This window comes from Podarcis cretensis (genome assembly GCF_951804945.1).
Source record: "Podarcis cretensis genome assembly, chromosome: 8".
Classification (NCBI taxonomy): Eukaryota; Metazoa; Chordata; class Lepidosauria; order Squamata; family Lacertidae; genus Podarcis; species Podarcis cretensis.
The window spans coordinates 52,331,793-52,355,880 of NC_137177.1; the positions used below are offsets into that span (position 1 = coordinate 52,331,793).

Below are 24,088 nucleotides of genomic sequence, written 5' to 3' on the forward strand. Positions count from 1 at the left end.
CCCGGATGATGTCAGAGCCAAACCACCGTTTCGTGGCGCTCCTCGCGAGAGAGAGAGAGAGAGCCTCTCGACCCACGCGGCGCTTAAGGAAGTGTGGAATGTAGACTGTGTATAGACTCGCACTCGAATCCTAGCTTCCGGGTTCGCTTCATTATTTATTTGCATGCAGTTTTGACTTTGAAGTCACATATTAATTAAGTAATTAGTTTTATATCCCATTTTCCCCTTTAAGGAGCTCTAGCCGATGTACATCTTTCTTCCCACCCCCATTTTATTTCAACAATAACTCAGTGAGTACTTGCCGTATGAACCGGCCCTCCCACCAGTGGGAATTTGGTTGGCTTTTAACACGTACGAACACCTAACACCCAAACTGCACCCGGAAGGTTTCCTCTATGTGAATGTATAGGCAGATCTATAGAGCAGATGGTACAAACCAGGGCGCGTGACGTCAGAAGAGTGCGCCGGGTGGCCGGTCCTGCTCGGGTTCTGAGTCGGGAAGCGGCTGCTTAGGGCGCCCCGCGCGACGGAGGCTGAGAGGTCTGGCTGCGATGTGTGAAGCCGAGGAGGGAGGCTGCGGAAACGAGACGCAGCCTAAGAGGGCACCCCGGGGCAGGTAGGGGAACGGGGTTGGGCAGGGAGTGAGTGTAGAGGAACGGGGTAGGGGTGGGAGGTGGGGTTGGGAAGAGGCCTTCCCGGCTTGTCCCCTCCGAGCCGCGACTTCCCACTAGGTGTTGTTTTTGCAATAGCCGCAGAGGCCACAACAGAAGTTAAGAAGGCAGGCTGAAATGATGTGAAAAGATCCACGTTGTGCAAATCAACATAACAGTTGTTGTTGTGGTGGTGGTGGTGCTATCTGTGCACATTAAAAGACTGTCTGTAGCAGAGTGTTTTTTGGCACTTTAAATAATAAGAAATGTCTTGCAACAGAAGCTTTGTGGACTGAGGTCTGCTTCATTAGACGTGTGAAAGGGTTGTATTCTCAGTTATTACACCTTCCAATTTAAGGCAGCGCTTAATGCATCCAATGAAAGGGCTTGTAGTCCAGTGAAAGCTTCTGCGATAATAAAAATGTTGCAGTGCAACCTTAGCCATGACTACTCAGAAGTAAATTCTATTGAATGCAGTGGGTGATATTCCCAGGTAAGCAGAGGTAGGATTGCAGCCATAATCTTTTAGGCTGTTTGGTTAATATAATCATATGCCATTCTCCTGCTTGTCGAGCACCCACAGTGGCTTACACTGATAAGAAATGCTACACAACAATAATGGTTATACACTAATGTTTTTAATTCCAATGGTAAACAATACAAATTTTACTTTGGAATCTGATCTTCCTTTTCTCTCTTCTAAGCTGCCCCTCAAAATGCATGAAATGCAAAGAAGGTTCCCCAGTGTTGATCATCCGTGTTGGGGATGCCTTTTGCAAGTAAGTATGACGGGCAGCTGTGCCTTCTTACCAGGTTGGCAGCAGACATGGTTGTCATTTTCTGAAAGGCTGCTGTGGTCTACAACAAAGCTGCAAACCTTTTTTTGAGGGATCTGGCTGATCTTTGTTACAAGTGACAACCTCTGGTGTTGACTCACACAGCAGAATTTCAGTCATGGCATATTTCTAGACCTCTTTAATCTCTATTAGAACTCTTTTAAAAAACAATTTGAGTTGCTTTTTCTCAAGAGCTAAACACCCATGCTCACTGTCAGTCTCTCACTACTACCCTAATCCAGATGTTTCAACCAATTATAGTTAAGTGTGGGGAGGATCATAGCTTACACACATGTGTTGCCTGCAGAAGTTCACAGATACAGTCTCTGGCATTGCCTGTTAAAAAGGGTCAAGTGGCAGGTGATGGGATGCGGAACCTCACTGGAGACCCTGGAAAGCCTATCAGGTGGATGGAAAATAGTCTGGTGATATAAGGCAGCTTCTTCTATTCCTGCTCCTAAGCATAGCATTATGGCTAAAACAAAATAAGGCCAAGATCTTTGACTAAAATTGTGTTTCTGTTGCATCTTATTGCTTTAATAACATGTGTTTGTTGCTGATTCATAGGAGCTGTTTCAAGGATTATTTTGTTCACAAGTTCCGGGCTATGCTTGGCAAGAATCGCTGCATTTACCCTGGAGAGAAGGTCCTGCCCAGTTACTTTGGGGCGGGCGGGCGAGGGAGCTAACAACTAGAAGTGACAGACATGTTTTCTAATACTCCCTTGCATGCTTTTTATTTATTTTTATTTACTGTAGGTTCTGCTTGCATTTTCGGGCGGCCCTGCCTCCAGTTCAATGGTGCGGCAAGTTCAAGAGGTATTTCCCCATGACTTCCTAGCAGGGTAAAGACAGAGAATTTGGGGGTTTAGCAGAGTGGTTCTTAAATTAATGTCATTTCTTATGCACCCTTCACCACAAGGTTGCAGAGAGGGTTATAGCAATCTAAAAATCGTTATTAAAAACAGCTTGAAACTGACCCAGAACTTCTTTCTCCTCCCAGGGCTTGAGCCGGGAAGCAGCCAAGAAGCTCCGCTTTAAGCCAGGAATCATCTATGTCGATGGTAAGCAATGCTTGCTGGGAGGATTCCCTTCTATGTTTGGGAGACTGAAGAGTCTAAGCAGAGGCAGTTTGTTCAAGGTGAAACAAACCTTGCATCAAAACGCTTGTACTCTTCTCCAAGGTTTAAAAACAATACTGCTAGAAAGTCTCATTTTTCCCTTTTCCTTACCTTTGTGGCAAACAAATACTCTCTCAGGGTGCCTGTGAAGGTGGCCACATCTTCATGGGAGGCAGGATTGGGGTGGCCAGAAGGGGATGGACTGTGGCTCAGTGGCACAGTATCTGCTTTGCACGCAAAAGATTCAGTTCCCAGCATCTCTAAGTAGAGCTGGGAAAGGCCCTGTTTCTGAGACTCTGGAGTGTCACTGCCAGTCAGTGTAGAGGCCTTGCAGATGCTGCTGGACTGCAACTCTCAACATCCCTGACCATTGGTTCTGCTGTCTGGGGCAGATGGGAGTTGTAGTCCAAGGGCATCTGGAAGGCATGAGGTTCCCCACCCCTAGATGCGCCCAGGAGGGATTCACACACTGAAATGAAATGCAGCTGTCTTATGTTCCTAGTGCAATTTCTTTTGTCAAACCTATTTTTCACCATAGACCGTTACCAAGCTCAGAGTGACCCTTTGGGCATCAAAATTAATTTGGGTAAAGGTTTTGAGTGAGGTGGCTCTCCAAATGGTTGAGGTGACTTACACCACGACTCTTGCCCAAGCTAGGAGAAAATAGGGTGGGAGTCCCCCCAGAAGCCCACTCAGCTTGTTTAACTGATCTGCTTGATCTTCTTTCTTGCTGTGCAGAGGGGGCTGTGTGCGGACAGAGCCCAGGCAAGCGGGAGGAGATCCGCAGCCAGGTGGAGATGATCCTGCAAGCCACAGGGTTCCCTTATCACCTGGTGTGCTTGGAAGAGGTGAGGAAAGATGCACATGAAGAGAGGCCTGGGGTGCCGTGTCAACCTCTGACCTTGTTGCTGCTTCCTCATTTCAGTACGTTGGTGTATTTTGAGTGGAGTTAGGAATCTCCTTAGAGATGCAGTTTGGCTGGTCAGTAACGAAATAGCCTTATTACTGTGGAAGCCAACTAGTCCCATAAGAAAGGTGCAAGAACAGACCCCCTTCGTGACATTTTCAGGCTAAGGACCACATGTCAGTGATGAGTGGGGAAGAGGCAAAAGCGGGCAGAGCAACGCATGCAGATTTTACCTTTGTGCAGGAGTCTGGTTCCCCCACTCCACCTTTTAGAAGAACGGAAGAGGACAGATTTCCCCATAGCTTAGAATTCTCAAAATAAATGTTATCATAGAACCTATGATGTTTTTACAGTCCCAACACTAAACCAAGGCAAATAAATATCAAAGGAGTGGGAAACACTGATTTCTGTGTTTAAATGTCTGTTTCTGCTAGTGCTTTCTGTGGCTGACTGCATGTGCTCTGCCCTTTCACAGGTGTTTGACCTGCCAGGCTCTGTGCTGCACTCCATTCCCCATAGTGCCACTGACCACGGCGGCAGCTATAAGGAAGCTGTGGATGGTTTCATAAGATGGCAGCAGCATGAGAAGACGGTGGGGGACTCAGCAAGCTCCCTGGAGGACCAGCTGGCTAGGCTTAGCGTTAACAGATCTTCACAGCAGGAGGGACTGCCGGTCCCAGGAACTAGGCCTCCTCCGGTGCCCCATACTGAAGAACTGACCAAGCTCTTTGGGGCTGTGAAAACCCTGACTGCAAAAGAGGAGCTCCTACAGACTCTCCGGTGAGCTTCTTTGCAGAAGTTTCCTTTGGTTAGAGTGCTGCTGGACGAGATCCCAGTATGCATTGCTCTCAAAGATGGGCAGCCCAAGGATGTTTCAGAGGCTGCATTCAGAGACATTCTCATCACCCTCTTGCTGTCTAATTTAACCTGCTTAAGAGAGGATGACTGAGTACTAGATCCTGGCCAATCCCAATAATTCCTGAATCCTAGGCAGCTGAATGGTTGCTGTTAGCATCCCTTTGAGGTTGCGGAAGGGTGACAGAGCTGCTGCAGGTAGAGCAGAGGCCAACCCATCCTGATCAGCAACCTCAGGAGCACAAGGCCCTACAGAGCCAGGACCTAGAGTATTCTGCTTCACCCTCTCTAGGCTGCCACTTCTGGGTTTGCTTTTCATGGCCTCTTCACAGCTCCACTGAATGAGACAATCCTTGGCTGCTTTGATTGGCAGTTTGAGGTCTGTGTTCCTGGGGAGGGGCCAGCCACCTCCCCACTCCTCTTCATGAGTTTATACCCTCCATGAGTTTGTCTAAAAGTAGGCTAGACCAATTAGTGGAGGCTAAGGCCACTCGCCATGGTGGCTGTGCATTGTGTCTGAATCCCACTTGGTGGGGATTGCCAGTGGGGGAGAGTCCTGCTTGTGGGCTACCTCTTGGCCACTGTGAAAATGGGATGCAGAACTAGATGGGCTTTGGTCTGATGCAACAGGGCTCTCCTTATGTTCTTAGGAACCACCTGATTCTGCACGTGGCCCGGACAAGTGGATATTCCAAGGTGATGATGGGGGACAGCGGTACCCGTGTGGCTGTCAAGCTCTTGACCAACCTGTGCCTGGGACGTGGGGCCTTTCTGGCTGCAGATACGGTGAGAGCAGGGCTGCAGACTCCTATATGTTGGGGCCAGAGAGGCCCATGTTTCTTACCCTCTTTGCCCTTTGGTGAGAGGTGCAAGCTTCAAGCTGGAGTGGGCAGTGCTGCTCGTGAGGAATCCAGTCCCTGCTTCCCCTCTCCAGAGAGGACATTTGGGGCAGCCACTTCAGCAGCAGGCATCTGAGCTGCTTATAATGGCCTTGCTAGTTAGCAGAAAGACTCTTCACCCCCCTCCTGGCCCTGAAGGTATGTAGAGCTGGAGAGAGGGAAGCAGCTAGTTGTTCCTGACCTCCCAAAGAGTTGCAGCACCAGGTTCTGGGACTAAAGCTTCAATTCCTGCATGTGCTTACCTGGGAGTAAGCCCCACTGAACATGACGGGGCTGACTTCCAAGTACATGTACTATGAATTGCATCAGAAGACAAACTGAAGTCTGTTGACAGCATTAGCACCAGCACTGTGCTTTTCTTTATTGCTTCTATAAAAGGAAGAACCGTAGCTCAGTGTCAGAGCACCTGCTTTGCATGCAGAAGGTCCCAGGTTCAACCCTCGGCATCACCACGTACAACTGGTAATGTCCCCTGCCAAGTCAGTGCAGACTATGGTAAGCCAGATAGGCTGATGGTCTGACTCAGGATAAGGCAGCTTCCCAAGTTCCTTATACTGTTCTTTCCACACCACCACTTTGGACCACCCAGAGCTATCCTATCTCACAAACGGGGCAGCAGATCAGGCACTTTCTGCACTGTTCACTTTCTCCTTTCCTTGAAAGGGCTTCTCAGACAGTCGCCACGGTGATGTGCTGTTCTTGCGTCCCATGCGGGAATACACTGCCAAAGAGATTGCCTTCTACAATTGCTTCTTTGGGGTGCCCACAGTCTTCACGCCTGCGCTGGATACTAAAGTAAGAGGGACCTACTTCTGGGTGCCTGTACGGTGACCCCTTTGGGCGCCCTTCCACCAGACCTCCTGGGAGAAAGTAACCTTCCTTGTTGCCCAAGAGTGATGCCCCTCTTCTCCTCTTCCACAGACCCCCGACAGAGCCAGCATCCACCGCCTGATTGAGAGCTTCCTCTACAGGTTGCAGTGTGACTTCCCCTCCACCACCAGCACAGTCTGCCGGTAAGCAACCTTCAAGCTGGGCCATTCTCCTGCAAGCAACTGCATGCCTCCCTGCTTCTAGGAGGACATTCATCAGCACTCCTCGCCCCACTGCCCCACCCCTATTGGTTGCATGCTGATAATCTCCTTTCTGCTGGCCTGTTAGTATTTGCACCCATTATAAGCAGTACTGTATGCATCAGCGACAGTAACTGTCCAGTTTCTGCAGGCTGAATAAACCTGAATAAACCATGTTTATTCTGCAGGCTGAATAAACTAGGAAGTTGTCTGTGTGCTTTTAAAACCTCCTGGAGTTGCCAGTTCGCTTCCGGGTCCAATTCAGGGTTCTCACATTAGTGTTTAAAGCCCTAAACTACTCAGGCCCAACATACCTGAAAGACCTCCTCCTTCCCTACAGACCCTCTCAGGTGCTAAGATTAGCAGGTGGAGCCCTTGTGGTAGTTCCTCTGCCCTAAGAGGCTTGGGGTGGTCCAAAAGAGGGCATTCTGTGTGGCAGCCGCTAAGTTCTGGAACTCCCTCCCCATTGAGGTATGTCTGGTTCCTTCATGATACAATTTCTGGCAAATAGTGACGATGCACATCTTTGCCCTGGGAGGTGTATATTTTTAGGAGCCACCTCATTTCTGTGATTGTAAGCAGTTTTAATACTGTGTTTTAAAGTTGTAACCTGCCCTGGGACCTTAGGGTAAAGGGTGGATGATAATAATGATAAAAGCCCACTTATTCTTCGGGGCAGCAAAGTCCCACATCTTGATCCCCACATCCCTTTCTGAATTCTTGAGACCATGACATTTCCTCTCAAGGGATTTAAAGTTTCCTTCAGCCACCATTAAAGCCTAGAAACTCCAGGTTGTATCCAACTTAATTTTATTTACAGTAGACCTGTTGAAATGTATGGACCTAAAGAAGTCCACTAACTAACTCCAGAGGGTCTTCTCTTGAGTAGGACTACACTGGTTACAACCCTTTTTAATCTTAAAATGAGTGTGTTGAGATCATTGTTGCTTTCTGGCGGCTTAACTCTGCCAGTCTCACATACCGTCTGCAGAATACATGCAGACGTGGATTGTGTGATTTCTCCATGTGATGTGAGACCAGCTGGATGGTGCACAGAAGGCCTGAGAGGCAAAAGCAAGATGGATAATAGGAGGCAGAAGGGCTAGCCATGTCTTCCCAGCCCTCTTCTTTTTTTAAAAAAAATAATTTTTTATTAATTTTCCAATTTTAAGACAAAACAACATGCACACATCAACAAACAAAAACAAACACACTGATATAGTTTCATAACCTCATTTTCATAAGCCTTCTTTCTCGGACTTCCCCATACCTCACCCTTTTTGCATCCTTATTTTACAGTTTTTCAGCAACCCTTTACTCCAATTAATTAAAACTTATTATCTTTCTCAATTTCATCTTAATTCAACAAACGTTTTCCGCTGCAATTCTGTATCTTCCTTTCCCTTGACATTTTAGCACTCATCAATATTATAACAGTTCTTAAGATAAACTTTGAACTTCTTCCAGTCTTCCTCCACCGTCTCTTTCTCTTGGTCACGGATTCTGCCAGTCATTTCTGCCAATCCCATGAAGTCAATCACTTTCGTCTGCCATTCTTCCAGTGTGGGGAGTTCTTGTGTCTTCCAATACTTTGCTAGAAGGATCCTTGCTGCTGTAGTGGCGTACATAAAAAAAGTCCTATCCCTCCTTGACACCAATTGGCCGACCATGCCCAAGAGAAATGCCTCTGGTTTCTTATGAAAGGTACATTTAAGTACCTTCTTAATTTCATTATAGATCATTTCCCAAAAGGCTTTAATCTTTGGGCAGGTCCACCAAAGGTGAAAGAAGGTACCTTCAGTCTCATTACATTTCCAGCATTTATTATTGGGCAGATGATAAATCTTCGCAAGCTTGACTGGGGTCATGTACCACCTATAAATCATTTTCATAATATTTTCTCTTAAGGCATTACATGCCGTAAATTTAATACCGGTGGTCCATAACTGTTCCCAGTCAGCAAACATAATGTCATGACCAATGTCCTGTGCCCATTTAATCATGGCTGATTTAACTGTCTCGTCTATTGTATTCCACTTCAGCAACAAATTATACATTCTTGATACATTCTTAGTATTGGGTTCTAACAATTCTGTTTCCAATTTCGATTTCTCCACCTGGAAGCCAATTTTCCTGTCCTGTTTAAAAGTTTCCATTAATTGATAGTAATGGAGCCAATCTCGTACCTTAGACTTTAATTTCTCAAAACTCTGTAGTTTAAATTCACCACTTTCTTGTTCTAAAATTTCAGAATATTTTGGCCATTTGGATTCTATATTAAGTTTCTTCACCTCCTTAGCCTCCATAGGTGATAGCCACCTAGGAGTTTTATTTTCCAACAAATCCTTGTATCGAATCCAGACATTATATAGTGCTTTCCTAACAATATGGTTTTTAAAACCCTTGTGAACTTTAACCTTGTCATACCATAAATATGCATGCTAGCCAAACCTGTTATCAAATCCTTCCAGGTCCAGAATGTCTGCATTCTCAAGAAGTAGCCAATCTTTCAACCAGCAGAAAGCTGCCGATTCATAGTACAGTCTTAAGTCCGGCAGGGCAAACCCCCCTCTTTCTTTTGCATCAGTAAGTATCTTAAATTTTATTCTGGGCTTTTTGCCCTGCCAGATAAATTTAGATATATCTTTCTGCCACTTCTTGAAACAATCTAGTTTATCCACAATTTGTAATGTCTGAAACAAAAATAACATTCTAGGCAATACTTTCATTTTAATCACTGCGATTCGGCCTAACAAGGAAAGCTTCCAAGTTCGACCATATTTCTAGATCTTTCTTTACCTCTGTCCAGCATTTATCATAATTGTCTTTAAATAAATTCACATTTTTAGATGTCATGTTAATCCCCAAATATTTTACTTTCTTTGCCACCATTAACCCAGTTTCATTTTGGAATCTCTCTCTTTCAACATTTGTTAAGTTTTTTTCCAAAACTTTAGTTTTTTGTTTGTTCAACTTAAATCCTGCCACCTGACCAAAGAATTGAATTAACTCTAAAACTCTTTTTGTACTAGTGTCTGGCTCTTGTAAAGTCAATACTAGGTCATCTGCAAATGCCTTCAATTTGTAATGTTTAGCTCCGACCTGAACTCCTTTTACCAGCTGGTCCCCCCTGATCATATTCAGCAAAACCTCCAGGACTGATATAAAAAGTAATGGGGATATTGGGCACCCCTGCTGTGTCCCTTTTTCTATGGAGAGTTCATCAGTAACCACGTTATTTACAATTAGCTTTGCCTTTTGTTCAGAATATATTGCACTTATACCATTTTCAAACCTTTGGCCTACCCCCATCCCATGGAGATTCTTCTTCATGAAGTTCCAAGAAATATTATCAAAGGCTTTCTCCGCGTCCACAAAGATTAGGACTGCCTTCGTATTAATATTTACAGTTAGCAGTTCCATAATGTCAATTATGTTCCTTACATTATCTGATAAGTGTCTTCCTGGGAGAAAGCCTGCCTGGTCCTTATGAATCTCCTCCATTAACACCCTCTTCAGTCTTTTTGCTAAAATGTCAGCAAATATTTTGTAATCCATATTAAGTAATGATATAGGGCGGTAGTTCTTGATCTGGTTTTTTTCAGTATCAGTCTTTGGTATAAGTGTAATAAATGCTTCTTTCCACGATTCAGGTGCCTTTTCCCCCTCTAATATTTCGTTACAAACCTCCTTAAGCGGCTGTATTAGCCATTCTTTCAATGCTTTATAATATCTGGAGGTTAGTCCATCTGGTCCTGGAGATTTCCCTAATTGCATGTTTTGAATGGCACCCTCCGTTTCTTGATCTGTTATTTTCTCATTTAAAATCAACATACTTTGTTGCGAAATTTTTTGTAGTCCATATTTCTTAAGAAAATCTTCTATGTCTCCTTCGTTTTCCGGCCCTTGTGCATATAATCTCCTGAAATAGCTCTGAAAGCAGTTGCTGATCTCATTTGGTTTAAAGATGTTCTTTCCGTCCACCTCCAGGCTTGTGACTGTATTTAATTTCTGTCTCTTCTTCAATTGCCATGCTAGAAGTTTCCCACATTTGTCCGCTGATTCAAATGTCCTCTGTCTCATTTGCTTAATTTTCCATTCTATCTCCTGGTTCATCAATTCCATGTATTGCATCTGATAAAACTTAATTTCTCTCAGAATCTCATGAGACTTTGGTTTAGACCTCAGTTTCTTTTCTCCTTCTTTTATTTTTTCCAAAATCTTATCCTTCCTTTCATTTGGTTTCTTTCTCTTTAAAGAGTTCTGTTGTATCAGAAAACCTCGCATCACGGCCTTACTTGCGTCCCAGATCACCCTTTTCTCAACATCTGTCCTCAGATTTATCTCAAAGTAGTCCTTCAAGGTTTTTTGGGCCTTTTTGTAAATCTCCACATCTCTGAATAGGGTGTCATTCATTCTCCATCTGAAGGATCCAGCTGTTGTTAGTTTCATTTCCATCTTCACTGCGTTATGATCGGAGCATGTCTTTGGGCAGATTTCCACCTTTTTTATCCTTGGAGCCATTCCACTAGTAGTCCATATTTGATCTATTCTTGTCCATGTCATTTGTGCCTCTGAAAAGAATGTTCCCTCTCTCTCAAGAGGGTTTCTTGTTCTCCAGATATCAATCAGGTCCATGTTTTCAGTCATTTCAAAAAAGGTCTTAGGTAGTCTCCCGTCCTTAGAGACCACCTGTCTTTGTGCTTTATCCATATTTGTAGAGACCACGCCATTCATATCTCCTAATAAAATCACCTTGTAATCCAGATGATCCATTAATGTCTCATGCAATTTCTTGTAGAATTCTGCCTTCCCTTCATTTGGTGCGTAAATGCCAACTATCAGGAATTTTTCTCCTTGGATTTGTATCTCAATTGCCAAAATTCTTCCATGTTCATCTTTAAAGATCAATTTTGGAACCAATTTTTCCTTTGCATAAATCACCACTCCTCTTTTCTTAACTTTATCTGATGAAATAAATTCCTGTCCTAATCTTTTATTTATAAGTAATCTTCTATGTGCCCTTGTCACGTGGGTTTCTTGTAGACATATCAAATCCAATTGTTCTCTTTTCAAAATGTGAAAAACCTCACGCCTTTTTCTGGGAAGGTTCAGTCCATTACAGTTCCAGGTTAAAAATTGCAGAGACATTGTTAATTAGTTACCTCCAGCTGCTCCCTGCAGCTGTTCTTCTTCTGTTGGTGACTTCAGTCCAAATGTCAAATTTCCAAGGTCTGTGTCAGAGGTCGAGTCTAGCACTCCTTTCAAAAGGTCCTCCTCGTTTCTGTCCAGGAATTGTTCTTTATCTTGCACTGTTCTTATTTTGACTTTCTTTCCTTTGAAATTAAAGGACAGACCTTGTGGAAATTCCCACCTAAAAGGTATGTTATTCTTCTTCAGCAGGTCAACCAGGTTCTTAAAATGGGTTCTTACCTCCAGAATGTATTTTGGGATGTCCTTGTAAATTTGAACAGAAGCATTTCCAATCTGAAGGGTTCTCTGGTAATGCAAATTTAGAATTTTATCTCTTTCCTCTTTAGATCTCAGAGTTATCAGACAATCCCTTGGGATCTTCCTGCCTTGCCTTCTGCCCAATCTGAAGGCGGTTGTTATCTTAAATTCTTCTTCCTCTGAATTTACCTGCCAAAATTCTGATAATTCTTTTGTGAGAAAGTCCACCAGGTTGTCCCCTTCACTTTCAGGGACCAACCTAAGTCTCAAATTCTTCTCTTTCCTCTGCATCTCCCACAAAGACAAGGCCGCCTCATGCTGCTCCAGCTTCTTACAGACTGGTATTAAACTTTCCTGTGTGGACACTGACATTTTGGATCTGGAAGGGTACGACAATAGTGTCTGTGTGGACACTGACATTTTGGATCTGGAAGGGTACGACAATAGTTTTGGTTGGCATGCATACTTATGGTACGACAAGGTAAAGGTGTATAAAAGCTTTAAAAACCATATTGTAAGGAAAGCATTGTATAACGTTTGGATTAGATACAAAGATTTGTTGGAAAGTAAAACCCCTAGGTGGGTGTCACCAATGGAAGCTAGGGAAGTAAAAAAACTTAATATGGATTCTAAATGGCCAAAATATCATGAGATTTTAGAATACGATGGCGAAAGGGTGAAACTTCAGAGTTATGAGAAACTAAAGCCTAAGGTTCGAGACTGGTTGCATTACCATCAGATAAATGAGACGTTTAAACAGGACAGGAAAATAGGATTTCAGAAAGAGAAGTCAAAACTAGAAACAGAATTGTTGGAACCCAATACTAAGAACTTATCAAAAATGTATAACTTGCTGTTAAAATGGAATACACAGGATGAAATGGTGAAATCAGCTATGATTAAATGGGCACAAGATATCGGTCATGATATTATGTTTGCTGACTGGGAACAGTTATGGACCACCGGTATTAAATTTACTGCATGTAATGCCTTAAAAGAAAATATTATGAAAATGATCTACCGATGGTACATGACCCCAGTCAAGCTTGCAAAAATATATCATTTGCCTAATAATAAGTGTTGGAAATGTAATGAGACTGAAGGCACTTTCTACCACCTTTGGTGGACCTGCCCAAAGGTTAAAGCTTTCTGGGAAATGATCTATAATGAAATTAAGAAGGTCCTTAAGTGGACTTTTCCTAAGAAACCAGAGGCTTTCCTCTTGGGCATGGTGGGCCAAATGGTGCCAAGGAAGGATAGGATTTTCTTTATGTATGCCACTACAGCAGCAAGAATTCTACTGGCAAAGTATTGGAAGACGCAAGAACTACCTACTCTGGAAGAATGGCAAACAAAGGTGATCGACTTTATGGGACTGGCCGAGATGACAGGCAGAATCCGGGACCAGGGGAAAGAGACAATGGAAGAGGACTGGAAGAAATTCAAAATATATCTTTAAAATAATTGTAAAATTGAGGAATGTTAAGATGTCAGGGGGTAAGAAGTAAAGAATTGCAGCAGTAAATAAAAAAACTTAAGAAATTTTTGATGAAAGGGAATTAAGACAATGGACCTAAGGGTTGCTAAAGAATTTTTAAATAAGGATGCAGGGTTGGGGAGGTATGGGGAAGTCAAAGAAAAAAGGGCATGAACTGATGAGCTTGAAGTTATACTGTTTTATATTGTTCTTTATTATTTGTGTGGAAAATTAATAAAAATTATTATAAAAAAAAATAAACTTTCCTGTGTGGTTTCTGCAGTAAATTTAGCTTCTTCTGCAATTTTTCGAATTGTGGCGTTTTCTTGAACCAATTTATTTATGGTTTCTGTGTTAGATGTAATGCTTTTAGTATTTAAGTCCAATTTTGTTGTAAGTTCTGTCAGTTGTTTGGTATTCTCCGTGCTTTGCTTAGTCAAATTTTCTAAAGATTCATTTATTTTGAGTAATGCTTGAGTCACTGAATCCATGAATGCGTTTATTCCTTTCTCCTGTCCAGCTGTGCCTGTTGGCAGTAAGCCTGATATTGAGCCACTTTTCTTTTGTGCAGCTTTAGCCTTAGATCTTGTTGTTATATCTTCTGCAGAGCCACTCATGTCCCAAGGTCGTTCCCACAGGAACAGCTCTTGAATGGAAAAATCCAGTGACTTGTTTTTATTTGACAGTCTATGTTACAACTGTAGCCTTTCAGCCCTCTAGAGGGAGCAATACATTATGTCCAATAAGCAGAAGAAACAAGGAAACCAAAAGCCCTCTTGGGGAAGAGTTTTTTGACAAAAAAAAAAAAACTTTCAATCTTCTAATTGCAACAATATTATTTCTGTAGAGTCCCAAAAATTGTATCTATTTAAGCTCTCCGCTTTGCAGCAGGTTCTGTCAGACAGTTCCTGTCAAAGCGCTTCACCCAGGCAGTCTGTTCCCAGAGACAGAGACAGCAGGAATTAATCACTTAAATTTCCACTCATGCAGGTTAAGCCAAGTTCCCTTTTCTTCCCCCCCCTGCTCCTGCTTGCTGGGGGGGTAGTTAGAGTTCAATGCCAAAGTTAAATAATTCAAAAGTTCAGAGTTACTTTTCCTTCAATTGCAGCTTTCCAGTTCCGTTGCTTTAAAAGCCATGCAGTCCAGGGGAGGCAGACTTCCTTTATTTACCATCCCTGTTTTCAGCCAAATTTCAAACGTTTTTTTTTTTTTTTTAATCCCAGTAGGTTTCCCAATCCTACTTACGGGTATTTCAATTTCAGTCCAGATTTCAGGAAGGAATCGGCGCTCTCCGCCTATGGCGACGCGGCTTCACTTCACGGGCTGGGTAGCGACTCTCAGCACCGCACGATCCCCCGATGCTCCTCCGGAGCCTTTAAAAAGGCTCTTTTGCAGTAAAGGGGGGCGCAAATGGTGCCCACCGAGTCTCCTTGTTCACAGGCTTCCGCGCCTGTGATTTTAGGGGTCCCCGCTTCGCCGTAGCGGTCAGACCCGAACTCGTGAAGCAGCCCTCTCTCCGGAGATCGGGGAGAGAGCCGCCATTAAGCGCTGGCCCCGACCAGAAGTCCCTTCCCAGCCCTCTTCTTGATGACCTCTCCATCCTTTCTGCAGGACAGGTGAGAAGCTTTGTGTGACGTCCCGAGAGGCTGACCCTGGTGGACCCACAGAAACACCCCAGTGCCTCTTCTGTCTCTGCACCTTGGACACCAATGCTGGTATGTGGTGGCCTTTCAATGGGAAAGTTCTTTTTCACTTCTTTAAGAAGGGGATGCACCTGGATATGGTTCTACAAAGTCAGAAATTGGAGAACCAGAAGGACCCCAAAAGCTAGCTTGACTTCTGCCTCCCACCACAAGCCACAGACACCCACTCACCAGCTTGCCTGTTCTAACCTGCAGGGCGTCAGAATTAGCTGAGGCCAAGAGTTTCTCCTCCTGGGCTGCCCTACCCAACTGCCATAGAACTAGTGATCTTGCCACTGGGATACCTGCCTCTGGGATTCCTCTAGAAACATCTAGAGCAGCCTTTTCGTCCCCAGATGTTGGACTACAACTCCCATCATTGCTGGCCACTGGTCCCTTAAGCTAGGGATGCTGGGAGTTGTAATCCAACAACATCCGGGGCCCCACGGTTGAGAAAGGCTGGTCTAGAACAACCCTCTCCATCCTGGTGCCCCCTGGGAAATTGGTGGACTCCCAACTCCCAGCGTGTCTAAATGACAGGGATGATGGGAATTGTAGTGCAGTGACAGCTGGAGGGAAACTGGTTGGGGAAAGCAGCAGGAAGCCTTATTTTCCGTGACTTCTTATAGACAAATTCATGAAAGGATAAGACTGTACATGGCTGCTAGCCACAGTGGCTGTGCTCTTCTTCCACTGTTGGAGGCAGCATGCCTCTGAATACCAGTTCATAGAAACTGCAGGAGAGGAGAGGGTACAAAGAGGGCAAGACTGTCCTTGCTTACAAAGCTTAGCCACTCGGGGGCGACTGCTGAAACTCTCTCCGCCACTGAGGACAAAGACTCAGCCGGCCAAAGAAGCGGTGCTGCCTCTGACTCTGCTTTCCCTTTCCTCCCCAGTGGGCGGCTCCTCCTTGCAGTCGACGGTGCTGTCAGAGCAGCTCTGCCAGAAGCCACTTCCACCATCCACTGGGAACGGCTGCTGTGGAGGGGCCTCGAATCAGACAGGATGCTGCAGGGCCCCTCTGGCGCCAAGGTAAGCAGGGATGCTGGATCCAGAACAGATAGCTCCACAAACAACTTAGCCTTGTATGGGTGGGGTGGACTCCTTGCCCCCAACTTGGATGGCTTTAAAAAAAGGGCTGGAGGACAAAGGCTATGAATGACTACCAGCAGCAGTGGCTAGGCTCTGCCTCCACTGCAGGAGTCAAAGATGCTTCTGAATAGCAGTTGCTGAAAACCACAGGAGGGGAGAGGGCTCTTGCGCTCGAATCCTGCTTGTGAGGTTCCCACAGGCATCTGGGTGGCCACAATGAGAAGAGAACACTGCACTAGATGGGCCATTGGCCTGATCCTGCAGGCTCCCCTTAGGTGCTCTTGTGCTTCTAGACCAGGGGTGGGAAACCCTTTGGAGGGCTGAATGTCAATGGTGGTGGGGCCAGAAGCAAATGCAGATGGAGCAACCGATGTAAATGTCGCCTTTGTGAAATTATTTGAACACCCCACTCTATTCAAGGAAGTGAGAGGTATTATCCAAGTTAAAGAAGGCACGCCCACCAAGCAGGCAAAAGCACTTGGGGTGGGTGGGTGTGAGGCAAGTTCACCTCTGCTGTACTAGAATCATAGACATCACCTGCCCAGAGTTCATCCTCTGCCCTCCGGTTCTGTTCTCCCCTGTAGAGATTCTTCCCAGCTTTTCCCATTGCTCTGCTACAGCTGCCGCCTGACCATCAAAGACATGGTAAGTGCAGAGAGGTGTGGAGCGCAGGATGCCTCCTACTCTAATGCTGCATTTTTCTGGGCTGTCACATTTGCTTTCTGTTCAGAGTCTAGAGGCCAGTTGGCTGCCTCTGTCACCACACTGCTGCTTCCAGACGAGTGGATGAAGCTATCATGGTTGAGTTTGACGGGTGGGAGAGTGTTGTGGCCTTTGGGAAGGAGAGAGAGGAGTGTTGTGGGCCCAAGCAGAGTGCGAGATAGGGCATTGCCTGTCGCTTGATCTGGACAAGGAGGCTTGGCTCATGAGGACTAGAACCCAGGGCAAAGAGGAAAGGCCACCTACCCTTTTGTATTTTCTTTACCAGACTAGGGATGGGCATGGGCTCTGCCAGGCCTAAGGGATGCTCAGGCATTCATCACAGTGAAGCATCTGCTCTGAATTCTGGAAGTGTTTATTCACCCCAACCTCTTTCCTCCTCTGCAGAGCTCCTTGGAGCCTCTCCCAGCCTACATCCACTTGGAGGCAGAGCGCCGGCGATGCAGGTACAAGCCACACACTCTGCAGAGGAGGGGATATGTGCAGTGGGATACATAGTTCATCTCTGAATAGAAGCACTTATAGGAAGGGCAGGGAAGAGCATATTGGAGGCAGTGCTGAAGAGCGTGTGTGTGTGTGAGAGAGAGAAAGAGAGAGAGAGAAAGAGACCAAAGAGATCTCAAACCGGGCCCATTTCTCCATGGAATCATTCTGGGTGGCAAGACCAGGTACCAAATTTATTTAGTGCTGGGGATAGACTGTTGTGCCCCCTCCCCTTACCAAAAGGCCAGAGTGCTCTTGAGACAGAAAAGGAAATCATGGAGATATCTAAAGTTTTGTGGTTGTGGTTATGTAGGTTGGATAAATGTGTATGACAAAGAGAAATTTGAGATCAAAGCATGTATTCTTGCAGTAGCACACGGGGCAGGAACTATTACGATAGCCCCATGGGTTAGAGATGACCAAAGGGTCTGTCAGAGGCTCATATCCTGCCTTGGCAGCCATGGTCAAATGTACCTGTCAAATGACAACCAGATAGACTTAATCTTGACAAGGGTTTTATCAGACCAAGTTGTGAACTGCAACGCTGGTTTGCTGGAATTACCAGTCTCCATGGGGCACGAGGAGGATGCTTCTTGTGCTGATTCTCACTTAACTACCCACTCTCTCTGTGCAGGTCCCAACTCCACACACACACCCCAAACAGCAGCAGCTTGTCATAGGGGTCCCCTTTGTGACTTTACCAGCTTCCAGCCAGCTGAACAAGAGTTGCTGGGGAACCAGAAACATTCAGGTGTAGAGACTGGTGTGTGTTTTGTTCCTGCAGGGCTGCAATGAAGCAAGAAATCCAGGAGTTCTTGCTTGAAGAAGAGGACAGTGATGCTGCCGAGGGCCTTCCCCTGAGCTGATGACAGGTTTGCTGAGCTCTGGAGAACTAGAGTAGAACACCCAATGCAAGAAAGCACCCCCTCTTGGCTCTTATTCAACCTTTTCTTCCTTCCTGAATTTTATAAATTTTCTAAAGCAAATAAATTATTCTGAAGCCACCAGCAGCTAGCTCAGTGATGCTACAGGAGGTCTCCCATCATTTCAGTTGGGGCCAAGCACTTGAGAGTCCTTACACAACTCCGCCAGTGTGGAGAACCAGTGCCTTGTCAGATGTTGCAGCACTACGCCTTCCATCAGCCCCAGCATGCATGGCCAGTGGCTGGGAATGATGGGAGTTGTAGTTCTAACATATAAAGTGCAACAGGCTGAATGGTGATGTTTGTAACAAATTTCTTTACTGGTTACTTCCTATCATACGAATCAAGTCCAGGATGCCTGTTGCATTTTATATGTTGTAATTATTGCATTTGCATAACAAGGTATTGTATTAGTTTTGGGAGTTGTAGTTCAGCAATATCTGGAGGGCCAAAGGTGCCTTTATACTTGCAGTGTAAGTCTCCCTACCCTTCAGAAGATGGGGTAGTAAGGATGAAGCCAAGAAAAAGCTCTGCTCAAGGTGAGGGTGTATCATCTCTTTTCCACCCCACCCCCAAGTTCACCCTTGTCCCCATTATTCAGTATTCTCTAATATCGCTAATAACCACAGCTTTTTATTTTTAAAGTTTTATTATATAGATCTGTATAAATAAAACCACCTCCTTTAGGAAAAAAAGTCAATAGACTCCAGCCACCCCTTTGTTTCCAGCAGCTGGGGTTGGCACGTAGTGATGCCTAGACTATGGCACTCGTTGGGGGGGGGGGGGAGTGTTTGTGGCAACATGAGAACAAGAAGTGGGAGGGGGGAGAGAAGCTCTGTACCCCCAGATTCTTTTGTTTTGCAGGGGGAGAGGGAGATGCAAACAGGTTATTGCTGTGCATACAGTGGGCTTTTCAGCAGGATACAGCACCGCAAGTCAATCAGCAAATGGTTGCAGACTTCCTGCTTTGCAAAACACCCCCTTGTGCTGCTGTGAATAACCCAGGAGGGTAAGGGGCTTCAGAGAGTGCAAAGGTGCTTCCCGTTCAGCCGTTTCAAAAAGGGAAATCTGATGCAAAGAGTGACAGTATTCCCCTCCTCCTCCTCCTCCTAAGGCAGTGGGGCAGCAGGTTTGGCTCAGAGGTTAAGAGGCTGCCCCACCCACAGAGGTTAAGCAAAAGGCAGGTGGGGAAGAGAGGCAGTTTCCAGGTCCAGCAGTAGGAGGAGCTCAGCATCCTCTCCAGGTCCATCTTTAGGCTCTCCATCCGCCCCTTAGAGAGAGGGAGAGAGAAGGTGGTGTTTTCTCAACACCTGTCCTCGTGTCTTGCGGGCTGCTTGGCTCTGTTGTGGTAGCGGCTCCTCACTCTTTCTCGCGTGTCCACTTGATCATGGTCTCCGGCGAGCGGTAGAGGAAGATGAGCTTGGCGTACAGCTCCTCCTCCAGCTCCAACTCGCCTGTCTCACGGACCAGGAAGATGTCGTGGCACAGCTTAAGGATGCGGTCGACGCAGGGCAGCTCCTCAAACATGATGGAGTGAGAGATCTCACTGAAGAAGCCCCGCACAAACTTGCCGATCACCAGCACAATGGAAACATAGAGGCCCATGATCCTGGGTGGGGGGAGAAGGGGGTTAGCTAGGGATCCAAGAAAGCAGCCACCAGCACACGGCGGAAGCCACACCCATGCAGCTCTGCTTTGCAGGCATGCAAGATCACACCTTTATACACCTCCTTAGTTTTATCAAGAGCAACCCATACCCATCTGCTCAGAATAATGCAGCTAAGAAATGGCTGCTTTGCTAGTGCATTGGGGGGGAAGGGGGGCAGGATTATTATAGCATTTGTCAGCCGCTCTATATAATAAAAAGTGACCCCCAAAATAAAATTCAGCACTTAAAAACAATTTAAGACTAGAAAAATGTAAAGCAGTGACACGTAAAATACAGAAAATGCTCATCCAGCAACATACTAATCAGGACAAATCCTACCCATGCTACTGAAAAATGATCACCACCAAAGGAACCCATGTTAATTAACCCAAGGCCTGGTTAAACGCAAAGGGTTTAGCTTGGAGCCTCTAGAAGGGTTCTAGGCGTTCAATTGGGAACAAAACACTCGAAGATGCAAAGCAGGATGGGGTTGGTTCAGGAGGCTGTGTGTGGCCTCAGAACTGAGTCCCAGGCACCAGACAGTCTTAGGGGCCTGTGTTTCTTCCCCACCCCTGTGCCCTAAGGTATGGGCTATCCATACCTCTGAGCCAAAGATTTGCATCAGCCCCAGAGCTTAGAATGTAGGCAACAATTCTCCCATGAATGTAAATGGTTACTCACCCATATCCTGCCAAGAAACCGAGGCTGGGAGGGCTGACTTTGTCGTTGAAAATGACCATGGGCAGGATGTTGCAGTCCTGTTCCTGGCAGTTGGCCAGCCGAATCACCCACCACTCAAGGAAGTTGGCACTGCCGTTCTCAATTCCCACCTGCTGCCGTTTCAGTTGCACCTCTACGTCCCAGTAGCTGTCCTCATCCTCTGCCACGATATATATGGAACAGTGGACAGAAACTTTGAATGAGCAACTCGGTCTTCATAAAGAATGGGTGTTCTCTCATCCCTCCAGCTTAATAAGAAACAGGTGTGTGGGCTTTCTGGAAATGTTTGAACTAATCATTTCCCCAAAGTTACCAATCTGTTGGGATCTGATTGGGATACAGGCTGAATTTTGGAATAAGGTGTTTGTTGACATCTCTAGGATAACTAAACGAACTGTTACTCTGTGTTTGCACTTGGCACTTTTGAACCCGTACATGGAAACAGAACGGAAACAGTCTCACCTGGCAGCATCTGCTCGACAGGTTTTGCTTCAGGGCCATTAGGTGCACGAATGTAGGGAGGAAAGAGTTTGGGAACTTTACTGCAACAAAAAAGGAGGAGGATCAGAGGAAGCCTTTAAAGGGTGCACAGAGCCACACTCCCTCCCACATGCATGATCCCAGCCCCAAGGGAGGGTAGAGTCTCTGTTGCACTCAGGTCCTGCTTGTGGGCTTCCCAAAGGCATCAAGCTGGCCAGTGTGAGACCAAGATGCTGGATTAGATGGGCCCCATTGGGCCTGATCCAGCAGCCAGTCGCTTCTGATGCTCTTGTGCTAAGCCATGCCAAGGCTCTACTGGGGAAACTTTGGTCAACCGCGAATCATTTTCTCATCCCCACTGTGTGGGGTCACCCACGGGGTTTTGTTTTTGAGATGGGGGAGAGATTGCCTCCTTTCTTGCAATAAAATCCTTGGGAGTGTGCTGGGAGGGCATGTGCCACCCCCTCAAACTCACACAAACTCGTTGTGGGTGCCTTGCAGCAGCCTTGCCAAATCTCTCCTCACGTTGTCCTGTTGTCCCAGCTCCATTGTGTGCTTTTCAGAGGTGTACTCCGCTGTTCCTCCTATGCTAAGGTTCCTGAAGGTTTTGGGGGTGGGAGTAATGAAAAGAGGAAGAGACAGAGGTTTTAATGTTTCAAATCCTTTGTCATCTGTTTTGTCTGAGAAGCTCTTGCCCATGCTGAGCCTTTGGTGCAATTAAGTGTTCAGAATACACCAAGAAGATAACCCATTAAAAAAAAAATGAGGCTAAAGTGTCTTGGTCAAAGTTAACCAGGAAGACTATTAGGAGATGGAGAACCATTTTCAGCACAGGGGCTGCGTCCCCTTACAGACAAGCTTCCAGGGGCCACAGGCCAGTGGTGGGCAGGGTGCGAGAGGCAGAAGAGAGCAGAGCAATGAATGTGACTCTCCTCTTTGTAGCACAGGCTGTATTCCAGCAGGGCTCTCTATGTACCAACATTTCTCCATCTAGGCAAGCAAGAGGCATCCTCAGACTCTTAAGGACACATTCCAGCCAATCAAAGGCACTTGGAGAGGGTGCAGAACATGGCTGGGGAGTGGGAAATTACTGCTGCTTTATTACACTGTGAAGTATTATTCACAGCAATGCGTACTGCGCAAGCCATTAGCCTGAGCCAGCAAGGTGTTTCTTGTTGCATGCACTAGCGAGACACCATCATCCTAAAATCTCCATACCGCTGGAAGTTCCATGTGAAGCGCAGGGTGATGGCAGAGGAACCATTATGCAGCTCTCGGTACAGCTGCTCCCGGCTGGGTGGGCTGATGCTCCACAGCGAGCCCGAACTGCCCTCAATGCGCGCCGTCACGATATCCTCGTAACTGTAAAGGGTGATGAACTGCATGGCCACCTGGGGGAAGCAGAGAACCCCAGAGTCAGGGTGGTATGCCACTACAGATACACAACCAGTTTACCCATAAAGCCTCCTTTTCTTACACAGCACCAGCACAGAACATGAGGACTGGGAGGACTCCTGCTGCTGCTGCTATGGCCACATGCCTGGGTGCAGAGGGGAGCTCTCTTCCCATTCCCAATTTCCTTAGGAAACTCACCGGCTGCCGCACAAACTCGTTCGTTAATGCATCATAGTCCTTGGGGGTGAACTCTTGGATTGACTGCTGTTGGGCGCTCATGGTGAAGAGAGGCTGCAAAAAAAAAAAAAAAGGGTGACAGGGAGGAGGGGGTTGAGAACTGCTCACGCCAGCAGAGCTGCTCCAAGCAAACAGCCCTGCCAGATCAGGCAATCTAATCCAGCAGCCTCTTCCCCACAGAGGCCAGTCAGATGCCCCAATAGGAAGCAGAGCTTGAGTGCATTAGCCGTCTGCCTTCTGACACTAGTGGCCATTGATAGCTTTATCCTCCATGAAACCATTGCTGGAACTAACAACAGAGAGAAACGGACCATGGACCTCCCCACACCAGTATCAAGTTTTAAGCCATCCAGATGGTGGGTCTGCTAAGGAGTGGACAGCAGGAGGGGCTGTCGGAATGCAGACCAGAATGACCATATCGTTCAAGCAAGAGAACCAGGCCACGCCATCTGTAGCAGCCCCTCTCGAGATAGGGCCCTCCAGACATTTTGGATGGCAGCTCAAATCAGCCTCAGCCAGCTGGGCTTGTGAAAGGCTGTTCCGACAGGGTAAGCCAAAAGGCCACCAGGTTTTTTGGGCAGGTTTGACCCGGCAGACAAGAACCCTCCCTGCACGTGGTAGTCAGTGTGGCTTCTGACCAGAGCTTTAGAGAGAACGGCTCAGCACTAGCTCCCAGTGAAGTGGGCCGTGCAGCTATTTCTCCAGATGACAGCGGCTGCTGCTACTGCGTTATTCACCGTGAGGCAGAATCACCCTTCTGAACAGGACAGATGAAGACACCCAGTGGGTCCGGCCCATGCTGTCCTCTTCCTACCTCGTAACCTCCCAGCTTGAGGGTGACGGTGACATCAATGGGGTGGTTGACCACGCCCACCACGGAGCGCACGAGCGACATGAAGAGCAGCGGGAACCAGATGATGCAGATGAGGAAGAGGATGATGAGGCCCCCCATGCCGTACTTTACAATCTTCTTCTTCTTCTGCCCCTTGGGCTGTGGGTATTTCTGTAGGGAGGGGTCAGAGAAGCATAAGGACGAGGCCCCTGTGTGCACGACAGCGTGGTTAGATGGCCGCATCCTGGCCAGCGGGAGGATAAAAGCTCGTCCAGAGTTCCTCCTTTCTCATCATTCAACCTCCCGCCAGCTGCTCTCGTTTCTATTTATTTGATAAACTTCATACCTCTTGATTGTAAAGGAAAACCCCTCAAAGCAGGTTACAAAAAGAATAAAACAAAGTATCAGTAAAATAACAGTTAAAAACCATTTAAAACATAAAAAAAATAATGTTTAGTGAGAAGTTAAAGCCTGATTACAGAGCAGCTTCTACATGTCTGGATAGACTCGCCCAGACAAACACATTTTTAGCAGGCACCAAGATTCTTCCCCTTCGCTCTCCGTTTCCTCTCTTCCCTGTGTCTCTGCTCCTGAGCCCCTGACAAGTACGG

General features: G+C 46.3%; 2 protein-coding genes across 5 annotated transcripts in view; one reads left to right on the forward strand and one right to left on the reverse strand.

Moving 5' to 3' along the window:
- Positions 1–121: 121 nt before the first annotated feature.
- On the forward strand, positions 122–18,272 carry CTU2 (cytosolic thiouridylase subunit 2). Of its 3 annotated transcripts, none has more exons than XM_079988853.1 (15): positions 122–141; positions 1,355–1,429; positions 2,054–2,132; positions 2,245–2,304; positions 2,489–2,549; positions 3,345–3,454; positions 3,989–4,293; positions 5,019–5,154; positions 5,931–6,062; positions 6,189–6,280; positions 14,877–14,980; positions 15,844–15,979; positions 16,624–16,684; positions 17,147–17,205; positions 18,027–18,272. In XM_079988853.1, the coding sequence occupies exons 2-15, from the start codon at positions 1,371–1,373 to the stop codon at positions 18,106–18,108; spliced, it is 1,476 nt and encodes a 491-aa protein (XP_079844979.1). In that variant the 5' UTR covers positions 122–141; positions 1,355–1,370; the 3' UTR covers positions 18,109–18,272. The 3 variants fall into 3 exon arrangements, with proteins under 3 accessions (XP_079844979.1, XP_079844978.1, XP_079844980.1); XM_079988852.1 differs by lacking the exon at positions 122–141 and adding an exon at positions 226–616; XM_079988854.1 differs by lacking the exons at positions 122–141; positions 2,054–2,132 and adding an exon at positions 227–616.
- A 523-nt stretch (positions 18,273–18,795) lies between these two features.
- PIEZO1 (piezo type mechanosensitive ion channel component 1 (Er blood group)) overlaps positions 18,796–24,088 on the reverse strand; it is a 111,573-nt gene continuing 106,280 nt past the window's right edge. For both annotated transcript variants that reach the window (XM_079988693.1, XM_079988692.1), the window contains exons 46-52: positions 23,460–23,648; positions 22,607–22,699; positions 22,232–22,404; positions 21,489–21,611; positions 20,996–21,075; positions 20,495–20,693; positions 18,796–19,774 (exon numbers count right to left, since the gene is read on the reverse strand). In XM_079988693.1, the coding sequence (XP_079844819.1) occupies positions 19,525–19,774; positions 20,495–20,693; positions 20,996–21,075; positions 21,489–21,611; positions 22,232–22,404; positions 22,607–22,699; positions 23,460–23,648 (1,107 nt within the window). In that variant the 3' untranslated portion in view covers positions 18,796–19,524. The remainder of the gene's footprint in view (positions 19,775–20,494; positions 20,694–20,995; positions 21,076–21,488; positions 21,612–22,231; positions 22,405–22,606; positions 22,700–23,459; positions 23,649–24,088) is intronic.

Excerpts from the sequence above, each read along its gene's own strand:
- CTU2 (XM_079988852.1), top strand. The coding sequence starts at position 552 with ATGTGTGAAGCCGAGGAGGGAGGCTGCGGAAACGAGACGCAGCCTAAG. Across the intron at positions 617-1,354 it reads AAGAGGGCACCCCGGGGCAG|CTGCCCCTCAAAATGCATGA; the intron begins GTAGGGGAACGG and ends CTCTCTTCTAAG. Across the intron at positions 2,550-3,344 it reads AGGAATCATCTATGTCGATG|AGGGGGCTGTGTGCGGACAG; the intron begins GTAAGCAATGCT and ends CTTGCTGTGCAG.